General features: G+C 45.8%; 1 protein-coding gene across 1 annotated transcript in view; it reads right to left on the reverse strand.

Annotated features, from left to right (window-relative positions):
- NOX5 (NADPH oxidase 5) overlaps positions 1 to 13465 on the reverse strand; it is a 97516-nt gene extending 84051 nt beyond the window's left edge. Inside the window, exons 1-3 of the mRNA XM_085849205.1 lie at positions 13343 to 13465; positions 10914 to 10995; positions 3976 to 4099 (exon numbers count right to left, since the gene is read on the reverse strand). Coding sequence (XP_085705331.1) covers positions 3976 to 4099; positions 10914 to 10995; positions 13343 to 13436 — 300 coding nt within the window. The 5' untranslated portion in view covers positions 13437 to 13465. The remainder of the gene's footprint in view (positions 1 to 3975; positions 4100 to 10913; positions 10996 to 13342) is intronic.
- Between the last annotated feature and the right edge of the window lie 1784 nt (positions 13466 to 15249).

Here is a 15249-nt window from a genome sequence, read left to right on the forward strand (position 1 = left end):
TGGGTGAACCCGGCGCGGTCCCCAAACCAACTACGGCCGCTATTCGGCCTTTGTCTCTCTGTCGCTGTCGTCGTCGCCATTCAAACCACGCACACCTGCGTGTTACGACGCTCACACACCATTCCATCACATTCACACTCGGAGACGCAGCTGCGTGCTCACGCATGCCGACCGTCATCTCCCTCACATACCGCTCTCTCACACACACAGCCTCCCTTGCACTCGGCCGCTCACTCCCGCATGCCACCTCCCTCGCACACGTGGCTCCACTCACTCGCGGCCTTTCACTCACTCTTGGAGATGCGGCTGCATGCTCCCGCATGCCCACCGTCATCTCCCTTTCATTCCGCTCTCTAACACTCGGCCGTTCACTCGTACACGCAGTGACACACACGCGGTGCCTCATCCACACACGGTGTGCTCGGAGGCACGCACTTCGGCACACTTTCCATCGCACCACTCACACATGGGGACGCACTCACACCTTTCACCACACACACCTCGACAACCACACTGGGGATTTGTGTTACCACAAGGGGTTCCGGGGCCTCTATACCCCCCAAGCTCGGCGTGCACCCGTTCACAGCATTCGCCCCCTCAACTCCGCGAAGCTCGACCGGACCCACCTGGTCGTAATCAGCTTCAAGGGAGAATAGTGTCTCCCTGTGTTCCCGAAGGAGGCCATCCAGCTGCCTGCACCGGGTCTCCAACCAGTCCGCCAGCTCCCCTCATGGTCCTCCACTACCTCAATGTGTATGCGCTCGTCACGAACCCCGTCCAATTCACCCTCTATCTCCCGTGTCTCTGTACATTTATTAGTTTCTGTTTCTTTCTGGAGTTTTTTTCATCTCTTTGGACTTCAATTTTACTCTCTCCTCGAGTTCATTAATTTCATCCTCATTTTGTTTTTGTTTCCTATTCCACCGTTCCTCCTGCTCCTCATTTTCCAATCTCATCGTTTCTTTCAATTGGCTCATTTCCTTCCTGTGCTTTATTCGCTGTTCTCTCATTACTATTCCTTGTTTCCTCTCCTGTCTTTCCTTCTCCAGTTTCGTTGTTTGCCTCATTTGGTCTCCCTTTTGTGTTTCATTTGCTGTTCTCTCACTACTCTTCCTTGTTTCCTCTCCTGCCTTTCCTTCTTCAGTTTCGTGGTTTTCTTCATTTGGTTCATCTCCATTTTGTGTTTCATTCGTTGTTCTTTGTCTATCTCCTCGCACTCCAGCCTCGCGTTTTCTTCCAATTGGTCAACCTCAACTTCATGTTCTTTTTGTTTTCTATCCCATTGTCTCTCTTGTTCCTCACTCTGCAATCTTGTTATTTCCTTCAATTGACTAATTTCCTTCTCCTGTCTCATTTCTTGTTCTTTCAGTACTCTATCTTGTTCCTCATTCTTTAATCTGGCCTTCGCTTCCAGCTGTTCAATCTGTACAGTGTGGTTCCTTAACGTTTCAATCTCCATCCTTGTTCTTTCTTCTCTCACCATCCTCAACTCGTTTTGTAGTTCCCTCTCTCTGTTCTGGTGTTTCCGTAACTCAGAAGCTTTTTTTTCTAATTCCGTCCTCATCTCCGCACACTCTGACCTTGCTTTGGCTTCTTTCCATTGTTTCTGATATTCCTGTTCTCTTTTTACCTTCTCTTCCAAGCTTTTTCTGTCCCGATTGCCTCTTCCTACCTCACCCATCAGTTGCTCCAATTCCAACTTGTATTTCCGTCTTTCCTCCTCTGTTTTGTTTTTCCATTCTTCCTCCAATTGTTTCCGAAGCCCGTCAATGTCCGCCTGTTTCGCCTGCCATAACCACGTGGTTTGAAACGGCTGTTGGGAGTGCTCGCCTCGTGTCGCGCCATTATGAGACTCAGTTTGCCGGCAAAGTCCGTGCTCAGGATATGGGGTTGAGCTTCCCCATGGATTAACATTACAAGTACCGTCCCGGGCCATGGATTCTACATTCCTACACATATACATTTCTACCCCCGGCACCCGCTCGCCTTGAAACGCCATCTTATTTCTCGTAAGGGGTTAATTTTAATTGCTCGTAATTTGGAGGGAATCGGGGGTCGCTCCTCTCACCCCTGAACCGATTCCCCGTGAATTTAGCTGGAGACGGGAGAGTTTGTTTCCCGCTCTCTGACACCAGTGTTTCGAGGAGGGGGATGGGTTCGTGTCCCACGACCTGACACCAGTGTTGCGAATTCGCGCCCGCCAGCGTGCGGACGGCCGCGTCACTCGAGTCGCGGCACGTCGCCCACCGGACGGACAATTCTGTCGTGACCCTCTCGGAACAACGCCGGGAGCTAGTCACGGGTGGGGGTTTAACCCCACCCACAACCGTGCCGATTGCCCACCCGCGCAGGATAGGGTTGCTCGCCAAATTTGATCTACCAAAGTACCTGCGCGGATGGTCGACCGGGCGATCATACCACACCACAGGCCGACTCCTGACACGAACCGCTTAAGCGGTCCGTTCCGTGCTACAGTGATAGCCGAGCGGTGATATCGTCGGCCTTGACGGTTCCGATCAATGACTGGGATGTTGCACCCACTACGAACCCCTTTCCGTGACGCAAGATGGAGGGTCAATAGAGAAAAGACAAAGCGAAACGGGCACAGTTCAACAAGCAAGCATTTTATTCACACGCACACACAGACAAGCACGTAAGGCACGTATTTACAGCAATACACAATCAAAATGCACATAAAGCAATTAAAACAAAAGAAACGATGCAGAGCTACAACCGAATACGCGTACACACGTCAACACTTAAACAGTTCTACTTTACAAGACACGGCGCCACAAGATCCATACAAAAACCCCAAAGAAAAGAAAGAAAGAAGTCGCGACTTCCCTTTGGATGGTGAGTCCCTCTCCCGCGACCGTAAGCGTGGTCGCGCCCGGCCCCGACCTCTCTCGCGGTCGGTGAACCCTCTCCGGCACTCCCTGTCCGGACGCACAGGTCCACCTCGCAAGGGGCGCCGCCGCGTCTCCCGTCCGTGCCTTCGTGACAGGGCCGCTCGCCAAGGCGCGGGCACAGGACCTCTTCCTGAAGACCAACTCTCCACAAAAACCAACCGAACCACCAGCCAAGACAAAGAGTAAGAAAAAGCGCTCGTTGCGCCCGACGTGTCCGTCTTTTATCGCCCGGGGCTCCGCCCTTCGCCCCGCCCTTCGCCCCGCCCCGTTCTCGGCTCCACCTTCCTTCGAGAGGGTTCCCCAAAAAGGGCGTTCCCTCACGCTTTCCCTCCACCCCGCTCCGTCCGGGGGCCGAGGGAGTCAGTTTTTAGCTCGGAGTCAGAGAATTATTCCCCCCAAAAGAGGCCCCACCTTTACATGACCTCTGACCTTTGACCTGCATCGCTCTTCCTCCACTCCAAAGCGCGGGGAAGTCAGACGGGAAAAACAGGCGGGAAAAGCCCACCGAGCATCCTAGTTGGTTTTTGTTTGTTCCTCCGCGGAGATCGTAACCACATGGAGCCTGTTGAATAGTGAGTGGCAAAGATGTGGTATAGTAGATGGTGGAGGTGGCGTGGTTCCAGTGTGGTTGGCGCTGTGATGGGGATGGCGTGGTTGTTGAAATGTTGTGTGTTTGAAATAAAAGATATAAAAAAAAACGCCCAACTCAAAGAATCGCAGCCCAAATGGATCACATAAAATTCCCTCTATACAACGGGTTTGGGCTGACGACACATGTACTTTGAGATATCTCACCTACGGGCTCTTTATGGTGTAATGCGAATTTCCACAGCCGTAACAATATATATATATATATATATATATATATATATATATATATATATATATATATATATATATATATATATATATATATATATATATATATATATATATATATATATACTGTGCATAGTATCACATAAAGTGTGGTGTGTAAGTAAATACCACGATGCATTTTAACATCTTGAATGCACCTCAAGAGGTTCATTTTTAGAAGAGAGTAGAGCTGCACATTTGTTGGTACCTCGTTGAGTCCCAGTGCTTGGCAGAATGCTGACAGGGTAATCTCCCCATTGGGATCGGAGACCTTTTTAAACTGTCGTGTCACTCGAGCGAGCCATCGAGAGTCGTCATCCAGATTCAAGGTACTGCCATAAACACACTTTCACTCCAGGTTTCCACAAAGCAGGTATGGTTTGAAACAAAACTGGTAAAAAAAACCAAACTTAAATCCCCCAACCCCCACCTTACCACCAACCCCCACCCCACTCATACCTCCACCTCTATCACCAACCTTCCTCATACCGTATCTCCCCTTTTCCCGACACCTGAACACAATTTAATTATCATTCTCATCAGTGACATTTGAACTTTTCATCAGGAGACGTCTTAATAAAGCCAAAAGTCACATTATAGCAGGCAAGGTATCATTGTTTGTCCAATTCCAGGAAATAATGGAAAATATAATTTAAACGAGAAAAAAAGGTGATTCTTTCGAACACATTTCTGTTGTGTTTCAAAGTTTGAACGATACAATTTGTGAATGTTCATGTTCCCAACACTGCTAAAGTTGTTTGTTGTGACATTGAAACCAAAAGAAGCAAAATCTGATTGGACAAGACCTTTTGTGAAGAGGTTTCTGCGAAACACATGTGTTGATGTGGTGAGGAACTGCTGTCAGGGTTTAAGGGGAAGAAAAGCAGTTGATATACAGGTAAGTAAGCAGGAGGTATTCGGCTTCATCCACTCGGTACACCAAACCAGGACATCTTTGGTTTGGTGGGTAATTATCAGGAAGCTTTGGTTTGGTGTGTTAATAACAGGAAGCTTTGGTTTGGTGTGTTAATAACAGGAAGCTTTGGTTTGGTGTGTTAATAACAGGAAGCTTTGGTTTGGTGTGTTAAAGACAGAAAACTTTGGTTTGGTGTGTTAAAAACAGGAAACTTTGGTTTGGTGTGTTAATAACAGGAAGCTTTGGTTTGGTGTGTTAATATCAGTTAGCTGTGGTTTGAGAGGGTGGAGTGAGGAGGATGCAGAAAGAGGGGACATGAAGTGGAGGGATGATGACATGGGGATGCAAATAATGGGGGGGGGGGGGTGATGAGAAGACATGGGCATGTAGGAGATGTGAGGGAGGTTATGCTTCAGTCACATTTGGCTCCTCGGCCGTAGGGTCTAAAAAAATCTACGGCCACTAGCAATTATACGGCGGCCGCAGTATTTCCATGGTCACACAATGTAACAATCACATGTTTTTATTTTTCGGGGAGCCGCACGGGGTATTTAGAAACTGTGGAGACCGAAAACGTGGGAGTGCCGCAAGGTCTTTGATTTGATGTCGCACGGTGATCTTAGGGCCCCCTGCGGCGGCCATAGAATTTTCAAGGCAGACGCAATGTAGCCGCAAGGTGACCGCAGGGGGGCCCTAAGGCGAACGTGCGGCCAGACGGACGGTTACGAGTGGGTATACATACGAGTTATTTTTCATATGTATATCATATCTCATATCTGTCATATAGATTGTGGACCAGGTTATATACAGATGACGCTGGTTGTTCTGGGTTGGTCTTTTTCTTGGCACCTTTCCCCTTGTCCTTGGTTGATCGCTTCTTTGGAGGCATGGCGATGTTTCTGGTCTGAGCTGCTAGTGAAATGTGATGATGTGTGTGGCAAACACCTATACTCCGATCTCTAGTGGGAGCGCACGGTGGACGCACGGTCGACGCAGACTGCCACGGAGGCCGTACGTAGGACGCACGGCGGGTGTAGGGGAACCGTGTGTCGACCCTGCATTGCCGGCAGGGAGTCACACAGACTGCAAGGCCACCATATGTTGAACACAGGGACGCCTTAGGACTACCCTACGGCGACCGTGGAAATAGTGCGGCCGCCGTAATTTTTTGGTGGTTGGCAAAATTCATTTTTCATTGATAAGAGCCGACGGCAGCCACACAAATAACGCAAGCCCACCGTACGTGCTACGTACAGTCGACGTGGAACACATCTACGCCATGGCTACGGCTTGTCGAATTGCTACGGCCAACCGAGAAATGAAAAAAGTTATAACTCCGCGCTTTAATTCCACGGAGACCCCTACGGCCTGTAAAAGATAGCCGTACGGCGTAGGGCCATCCTGAGGCCACCGCACGTTTCTGTCAATTCAGGAGGGGTACGGCCACCGTATCCTAGCCGTAGAGCAAATGTGACTCATGCTTTACTAACATGGAAGACTTTGACACTGCCAATGGACATGAAGGGGAATTAATGGTCGTGTGCAGACAACCTCTGCAAACTGAACCTTTCAAGATTCCTAATCTGGATATATGGAGAGAGCGAGAGAGAGAGCGAGAGAGAGAGAGAGGAACAGAGAGAGGAACAGAGAGAGGAACAGAGAGAGGAACAGAGAGAGGAACAGAGAGAGGAAGAGAGAGTGGAAGAGAGAGAGGAAGAGGGAGCGGGAGAGAGAGAGAGGAAGAGAGAGCGGGAGAGAGAGAGAGAGAGAGAGAGAGAGAGAGAGAGAGAGAGAGAGAGAGAGAGAGAGAGAGAGAGAGAGAGAGAGAGAGAGAGAGAGAGAGAGAGAGAGAGAGAGAGAGAGAGAGAGAGAGAGAGAGAGAGAGAGAGAGAGAGAGAGAGAGAGAGAGAGAGAGAGAGAGAGAGAGAGAGAGAGAGAGAGAGAGAGAGAGAGAGAGAGAGAGAGAGAGAGAGAGAGAGAGAGAGAGAGAGAGAGAGAGAGAGAGAGAGAGAGAGAGAGAGAGAGAGAGAGAGAGAGAGAGAGAGAGAGAGAGAGAGAGAGAGAGAGAGAGAGAGAGAGAGAGAGAGAGAGAGAGAGAGAGAGAGAGAGAGAGAGAGAGAGAGAGAGAGAGAGAGAGAGAGAGAGAGAGAGAGAGAGAGAGAGAGAGAGAGAGAGAGAGAGAGAGAGAGAGAGAGAGAGAGAGAGAGAGAGAGAGAGAGAGAGAGAGAGAGAGAGAGAGAGAGAGAGAGAGAGAGAGAGAGAGAGAGAGAGAGAGAGAGAGAGAGAGAGAGAGAGAGAGAGAGAGAGAGAGAGAGAGAGAGAGAGAGAGAGAGAGAGAGAGAGAGAGAGAGAGAGAGAGAGAGAGAGAGAGAGAGAGAGAGAGAGAGAGAGAGCGAGAGAGAGAGAGAGAGAGAGAGAGAGAGAGAGAGAGAGAGAGAGAGAGAGAGAGAGAGAGAGAGCGAGAGAGAGAGAGAGAGAGAGCGAGAGAGAGAGAGAGAGAGAGAGAGAGAGAGAGAGAGAGAGAGCGAGAGAGAGAGAGAGAGAGAGAGAGAGAGAGAGAGAGAGAGAGAGAGAGAGAGAGAGAGAGAGAGAGAGAGCGAGAGAGCGAGAGAGCGAGAGAGCGAGAGAGAGAGAGAGAGAGAGAGAGAGAGAGAGAGAGAGAGAGAGAGAGAGAGAGAGAGAGAGAGAGAGAGACAGACATCAGGGGAGGAGTTTAATGAATCGTTGTTGAAGGCATGGAGGAAAGTGGTGCTGTAAGTCCGAGTGAATGGTTGGTGGATCAAGCGTTTAGGAGTAAGACAGTTTTGGTAAATAAGCCTTGTAAAACGGCTGGCAGGATGGCCTAGAGGTACGCACAATCGCCTCGAAGCTGTCTAGCCTGTGTTTGAATCTTGGCTCAGCTATAAACTGTCATCTCGGTGTTTCACCGAGAGGGTGATTCATCACTGTCTCTTGGATGGACGTTGAACTGGGCATCCTGTCTGCCAGCATTAGTTGGTGGGCGTTAAAGATCCCATGGTGTCCTTAGTGAAGAGTAGGCGAGCTATCTCCAGCACCCTGAAGGAATTCCAAATTCCTGCCCAAAACTGCAGAGGGAATTGCATCTGCAGCATAGCCACGCCCTCAACCAGTGATGCCACCCCACAGCCTTTTGCTGTACACAAAAGAAGAAGAAGAAGCCTCGTGATGAAGAAGAAGAAGAAGAAGAAGAAGAAGAAGAAGAAGAAGAGGAATAAATCGTTATGAAGAAGAACATGTGACATGTTCCTGACGTTCTTAAAAGTTTTTGAGGGATGAAGCATTTCATTTCAATCAAGATTCAGTTTGGAGATATTGAGAAAACGAAGGGATCAACGACATATCTGTGATCACAAAGTGATCGCCAAGGTTAAGCCTCTCCCAAGGCTTACCCTTGGCCCACGATCCAATAATGGCCTATTTTTTTCGGTCCACTATATGGCCTTAACCTTTATCATTTAGGGATAGAGTGTAAATAAAGAAAATGTGTCCCATCTAAAATCTCTCCATAAAACTCAACATCATTAAAATGAAAGGAAAATTATTCAAGTCATGATCAAAAAGTTGTTTTTTGTTAATTAGGTCACAATCTGATAAAAGTAGGTCAAGGGCACTAATCCAATATCAGGTGCACAACTTCAGAGCAGGTACACCATTATGATACAAAACATCTTGGAAGGCCGAGCGGTGTTTGAGATTCCACATTGGCAAAATTGAGCGATGACAACAAAAATGTAATTTTTTTCAGACCGCCATTTGACCTTGACCTTTAACCCGGATAAGTATGTTGAAAATTTATCGTAAATGCGCATATCTCCAGGCTACATTAGGAGGGCAATTTCGCTCCGATTATGCTTACTTTCGTTGAGTTTTGGTGAAAAATGTTAAAATATCTGTAATTAGGTCATGACCTTAAATTAGTCAAGGTCAAAATAATAATGTAATCCCCACATACTTTTTATTCCCATTATTAGGCCCCGTTGGACTTAGTCCAAAATGGGGGCTTATGGATTTGGTCTCGATTTTCGTGTCCGTGCGTCTGTAACCATATCTCAGACGTGTACGGAGCGATTTTATTTGTACTTGGCACAAGACATCGCATGAAGGTACACACACGTACGTCATTTTGTTTTTCGACATCAAATCCAAGATGGCCGACTGGCGGCCATTTTAGTTGTAAACAAGCCGGGAGGCGACGATGGTTCACGGGCATTATTGAGGAAGCCCTAACGTAAAAACCTTTCTGTTCCGTCAAAATTGACCAAATCAAATCGGATTTTTATATGTTGTACTTCTGGACATTACGTACAGCTTCTAAGGAAATGAAATTGCGAGAAAAAAATCGAGAAAAAAAAGTTCAAGTGGGCGTGGCTCCGCCCACAAGGGGCATGGGATGCCTCTCATACAAAAAGACACAACTAGACCATGATATATAGCTTGTGTCCAAGTTTCATCAAGTTCGCATCAAACGTCATGGAGCTATGCTCTGGAGAGTCAGACAGACAGACAGACAGACAGACTGACACACAGACACACAGACACAACGAAAATAGTGGTCACTGCTGGCACCCGCGAACCAAAAACAACCCCGGTATCGAACACGTCCTCAACCATTCCTCGGACATGCATTTACCAATCTTGTTCAAACTTGGCACACAGATAAGGAATGATGGCTGACATATGCATGTAATTTTATTTGGAGATCAGATCCAAGATGGTCGACTGGTGGCCATTTTAGTTGTAAAACACCTGATGTTGAACACATCCTCAAACCATTTCTCAGACAAGCATTTATCAATGTTGGTCAAACTTGGCACGCATATAAAGAATGAGGCTTACGTATGCAAGTCAGTTTTTTTCGAGATGATATCCAAGATGGCCGACAGGTGGCCATTTTGTTACTTAAATGTGTCCCCAACCATTTCTCAGACATGCATGGTTCGATTTTACTCGAACTTGGCACAAGCACCGGACACGATGGCATACATGTGCTCCTCAATTTATTTTGCGATCTGATCAAAGATAGCTGAGTGGTAGACTGGCGGCCATTTTAGTTGCACATAAATGTGGGCTAGCCCTTTAACTCTGGACAGCAGAATTACTAAAACAATGGGGGCTGTGACGTTTTATGTCCTTTTTACTTGTTTAATGCAAAATTTCATTCCGAAACTCCGAGCCGGATCTCAGATAGAGCTCGTACATTGGCAGGAAAAAGGGAGAAAAACCTAAATGGTGGTTTAATACTCCTCGAGGTGCAAGACCTTAATCTTTAACCCGGAGGGGTGTGATGTAAATTAAAAGGTATATGCACCTTGCACTCGGCTATCTAGTGAGGGTAATTCCCTTCTGATTGGAAAAACCTAACTCAAGTTATGGTGAAAAGGTTAAAACGTCTATAATTAGGTCAAGATCAAAAAGAGATGTCAACTATTTATTCACATTATTAATGCAAAATTTCATTCTGAAAGTCCCAGCTGGCTCCAAGATACAGCTTGGAGACTGGAAGTGCAGAGAGAAAAAAAAACAACAAAAAGCCTAAATGGTGGTTAATTAGTACTCCTTGAGGTCTAGGAAACTCTGGGCTATCATTAAAAATTGAGGGGTGTTAATGGGAGACACAAACCCCACAACTGCAATAAGCCCCCCCCCCCTCCTGCTATGCTATAGGGCAGGGGTTTCCAAATCCAGGGTTGCGACCCAAGTCTCTGATGGGTCAGGGATGATTACGCGTTGCTTCATCAGACACTGATATGACGTATTCATATGTTGGCAACCTGCCAACTTTTTACAAATTCCAGTTTTTGAGGGGGGGGGGGTTGAAGTCTCCGTGAAAGTTTTCTCCAAAAATTTAATGGTAGGTACCATTACAAATAATACACCCAGGAACGAAGTACAGCCAGACTGAGTTCTGTGATTTTTGGGGGATATATTATTTTTTGAAGCGAGGAGGATGAATCGAATGAAGTTAAAGAATCTGAAAGGATTATACTTGGGAGAAAGAAAGCAGAACGAATTATGTGGCATCACAGCAGACACAGAATTTGCACACCGACAAATTGAGGCATGGACGAGTCGGCCAGACAACCACAGGGACACAAATTGGACAATGCACCACAACAAGGTACCCCGTACTGAGAGGTCTGTCAGGTTGGAACAGAGGTTTCGGCCACATGAGATTTGTGGCTCCAGGAACAAAAAGTGATTTTGCAAACCTTAGGCTACGTGATCTCTGGCCTGTTTCTGCAGAACGGAGACTGCCATGCGAGCAAAGAGTCGAGCTGGACCTGGGTCGGCCTGTGCAGATGGGAGGCAACAAAAGCTTTCAGACAAAATAGGAATTACAAAATGGAGGAAATGCCAAAGGAGAGGATTACGCATCATTTTCTTGCAAGTTAATTTTTTTCATATGAAATGAGAAAACATTTATAAACGATTATTAAATGAATAAGGCAATATTAGCATGGATATTCCATGTGTGATTTGAAATCATTAAATCCACATGACAACGATTTCACTCTCTGCTCTTCCATGAGCCTCGACACCTGTATGTAAGAAAGTATTTCTCTCAAAGTATGATTGTGCGTACTGACTTGGATGGTGAAAGTTAGGAATGTATTATTTACCCCGTTCGCACAAAGCAAAAAAAAAAAGGGGCAAAGCAATTGACTCACTTTGTCTGTCCGTCTGTCCGTCTGTCCGTCTGTCCGTGTACAGGTGTCAGTTTATGATTGAGGAACAACTTGATTACAGTTGAATGTTTTATTTTGAATGTGATTCGGAAAAAGAACCTGCAGTTTATCAGAACTTTGGCTCTGAATTCATCCCGATCACGCATGGGCAGAGAGACGAGTGAGATAATATTTTTTACTCTGTCTGTCTGTCTGTCTGGCAATCAAATAAAATTGAAAATCATTCCAAACAGGAAACTTTTTTAAAGGGGAATCCAAACACAAGTTGTTTCTTTTCTTTCTGAAAACCATTGAGAATCATGAATCACGCTCTAATTTGAGGGGAGGGGGGGGAATTTTGATTTTTTTTTTCTCAATCACAAAGTGTCGATTTTCGATTTCGCCAGTGACGTCACATTATGAAATTAGCTTGATCCAAATGGCGGTTTACATCGAGAAACAGTGCATGTCGAGAATGGATTCTGATGCTGATTCCAGATTACATCGTCAGTTACAATGATGTCCCTCTCCAGTCGATTGGCGATTGTGGAGGGAGGGGGGGGGAGATGGGTGGAGAGGGATGGTGGTGGTGGTGGTATTGTGGGGGCGATGAGTGATTGTGACAGATGGTGGAGGTGGGTGTGAGATGGTGGTGGGGATTGTGGGGAGATAGTGGAGGGAGGAGAGAGGGGGGACCCTGAAAATTTTAGCATCCCGAGTCAAATCCTCTCGGAGGAGTAGATGATACATACATACATCATACATACATAGTCTCCACTATAAATCTATGGTGGTTCCTTTCACTTGTACAAACTTGTGTTGACAATAGATAATTATTTTTCCGGTGCTCTTGTGGTAACTGCAGGAAAATGGCAACAGGTGTTTGATTCACCACTCAAATCGTCCATGTACTTGGACTGGTAGCTGAGTAGGGATTGCGTTCATTTCATCTGCTTAACCGTGGGGATATCCACAAGACCTCGTCATCTCTGTTGTTTCATTACAGTGCTCTGTAAAATGTTCCAAGTACAAAAGAAAAACATTTTCTCGGCCCGATCCACACTCGGGTATTCCGGAGAAACGTCGTCCAATTTTTGGCAAACTTCAGGTCTTTCGGCCGTTGGTGTAGCTTGAAACCATCTTGGTTTGTATTACTACAACCACCAAGGACATATCGACTTGGTATATCTCCGGAAAATCGAAAATTATTCGCCGTTTGAGTTAAACCGGCCTGTGATGTAACCCATACCCAGTACACATCTGGTGGTCTACTTCTGGGTGCAACGTCATGGATATAATCTGAATAAGGAGAAGATTTTGACTTTTAATCTCAAATTTACTCACTTTGTCATTCGGAAATCAGAAAAAGACATAAATATCTGTTTTGTAGGATATCAAGGGATAGATTAGCGTCGAGTTGGTCTGAGCGTTTGGGCTCCCCTTTTAAGGATGTTATAAAGGATACAAACAACAGGCACAGATAACTGATGTAATGTGTTAAAAAAAAAGTTGGTGTAAAAGATGCTGCATCAATGGCGGTAAACTTCCATGAAAAATAACTTTTTTCCACAACTTTTAAAAAATTTAAATTTATTTAAATTGAATTATACGCTCGAACACACGACAACTAATATCGCCTTATTGGCACTTTCAAAAACCCTTCGTTTAGTAGGATTTGGACAAAATATTATGGCATTTTACGCCGTCTGGACCCAACAAATTTTCCGCTCACAGACCCCACCCATGTCCTCGTTTCTCAAGACAGCGTGGGGTTAGGTGTTGTATGAACTGTAATTTATAAAACAAGTCGAGGCTCATGGAGGATGCAAAGGAAAGAGAACAACAAACGGATTGTTTAGTGGGTGGAATGGAAGAGGGAGGAAATTAAGATGGGTTCAAATGGGGAGGAACGGGGTCAGTGTCGCTTACAGCCGGCTAATTGGGTCAAATATGTTTCCCACACTCATATCTACCGAGTGTTTTTCGAGGTTTCAGGTTCGATCCATCCACGTCCATACAGTCACGCTTGGAGATCATTAGGACTGTATTTGTTTTCAAACGACACATTGGGAAAGGTGGGGGCAATGATGAAAATGCAGGCAAAGAAAAAAAATCAACAACAATCAATCAATCAATCAAAAAAAAATCAATAAATAAATTTATCAAATTTTAAAAATCTATTTTAAAACACAAGTGACCACAAATGGCAAAGTGAACGAACAAGAGAGAGAAAGAGAGAAAGAGAGAAAGAGAGAAAGAGAGAAAGAGAGAAAGAGAGAAAGAGAGAAAGAGAGAAAGAGAGAAAGAGAGAGAAAGAGAGAGAGGAAGAAAGAGAGAAAGTGAAAAAGGGAGAAAGGGAGAAGGAGAGAGAGGGAGAAAGAGAGAAAGAGAGAAAGAGAGAAAGAGAGAAAGAGAGAAAGAGAGAGATGGAGAGAAAGAGAGAGAAAGAGAAAGAGAGGTCCAAAGGTGAACAAATATCAGGAAGAGTTCTGGTTTGAACACAAATTGGTAATTGTTTGACATTGGATCAAAAACTTAGTTTATCAAACAATTACTTCTTCATTTAACGATGGGACGCACCTTCCATTGATTGCTCCGTGAGTGAAATAAAGTGGTGAAAGTGTGGTCGCGGCGATCCGAGGAGCAAACAGGTGGTGCTGACGGTGGTCCCGAGAGTGCGAACACATGCTGTGAGCTCATCCCGAGGGAGTGCCAGGTGCGCCGCCAGGTAGCCTGCAGTGAGCTCGAGAGAGCCGACAAATAGAATACAACACAGCGGCGCCCGACCGTCGATGCGATTGTAAGTACCGTTACCATGGAGAAGACAATCGAGTTGTTAACGAGCGAGTTGGACATCAAAGTTGTAAAAGACAATGAAAATACATAATGAATATAAACTCGACGAGATGAAAGAAAGCACGTTCGAGAGGAATGAGGAGTAAACAGGAAGAAACAAAAACACAATCAGGGTTGGAATGAGGAATGAGGTAGAAATTCCAGTGAATTTGGAATCGTCTCTCAACAGGGAGACAACAAACTACACTGAAAACACAAACTCGTAACGTGTGTACATGTGTGTGTACGTGTGTGTACATGTGTGTGTACGTGTGTGTACGTGTGTGTGTGTACGTGTGTGTGTGTACGTGTGTGTGTACGTGTGTGTGTACGTGTGTGTGTACGTGTGTGTACGTGTGTGTACGTGTGTGTGTACGTGTGTGTACATGTGTGTGTGTACGTGTGTGTGTACATGTGTGTGTACATGTGTGTGTACGTGTGTGTACGTGTGTGTACGTGTGTGTGTACGTGTGTGTACGTGTGTGTGTACGTGTGTGTACGTGTGTGTACGTGTGTGTGTACGTGTGTGTGTACATGTGTGTACGTGTGTGTGTACGTGTGTGTACGTGTGTGTACATGTGTGTGTACATGTGTGTGTACGTGTGTGTGTATGTGTGTACGTGTGTGTGTACGTGTGTGTGTACGTGTGTGTACGTGTGTGTGTACATGTGTGTACGTGTGTGTGTACGTGTGTGTACGTGTGTGTGTGTACGTGTGTGTACGTGTGTGTGTACATGTGTGTGTACATGTGTGTGTATGTGTGTGTACGTGTGTGTGTACGTGTGTGTACGTGTGTGTGTGTGTGTACGTGTGTGTGTATGAGTGTGTACATGTGTGTGTATGTGTGTATGTGTGTGTATGAGTGTGTACATGAGTGTGTATGTGTGTGTATGTGTGTGTATGTGTGTGTATGTGTGTGTATGTGTGTGTATGTGTGTGTATGTGTGTGTATGAGTGTGTACATGTGTGTGTATGTGTGTGTATGTGTGTATGTGTGTGTATGAGTGTGTACATGTGTGTGTATGTGTGTGTATGTGTGTGTACG

This window comes from Eptatretus burgeri, chromosome 12 (genome assembly GCF_056783735.1).
Source record: "Eptatretus burgeri isolate ZD-2024b chromosome 12, Ebu_testis_v1, whole genome shotgun sequence".
Lineage (NCBI taxonomy): Eukaryota > Metazoa > Chordata > Myxini > Myxiniformes > Myxinidae > Eptatretus > Eptatretus burgeri.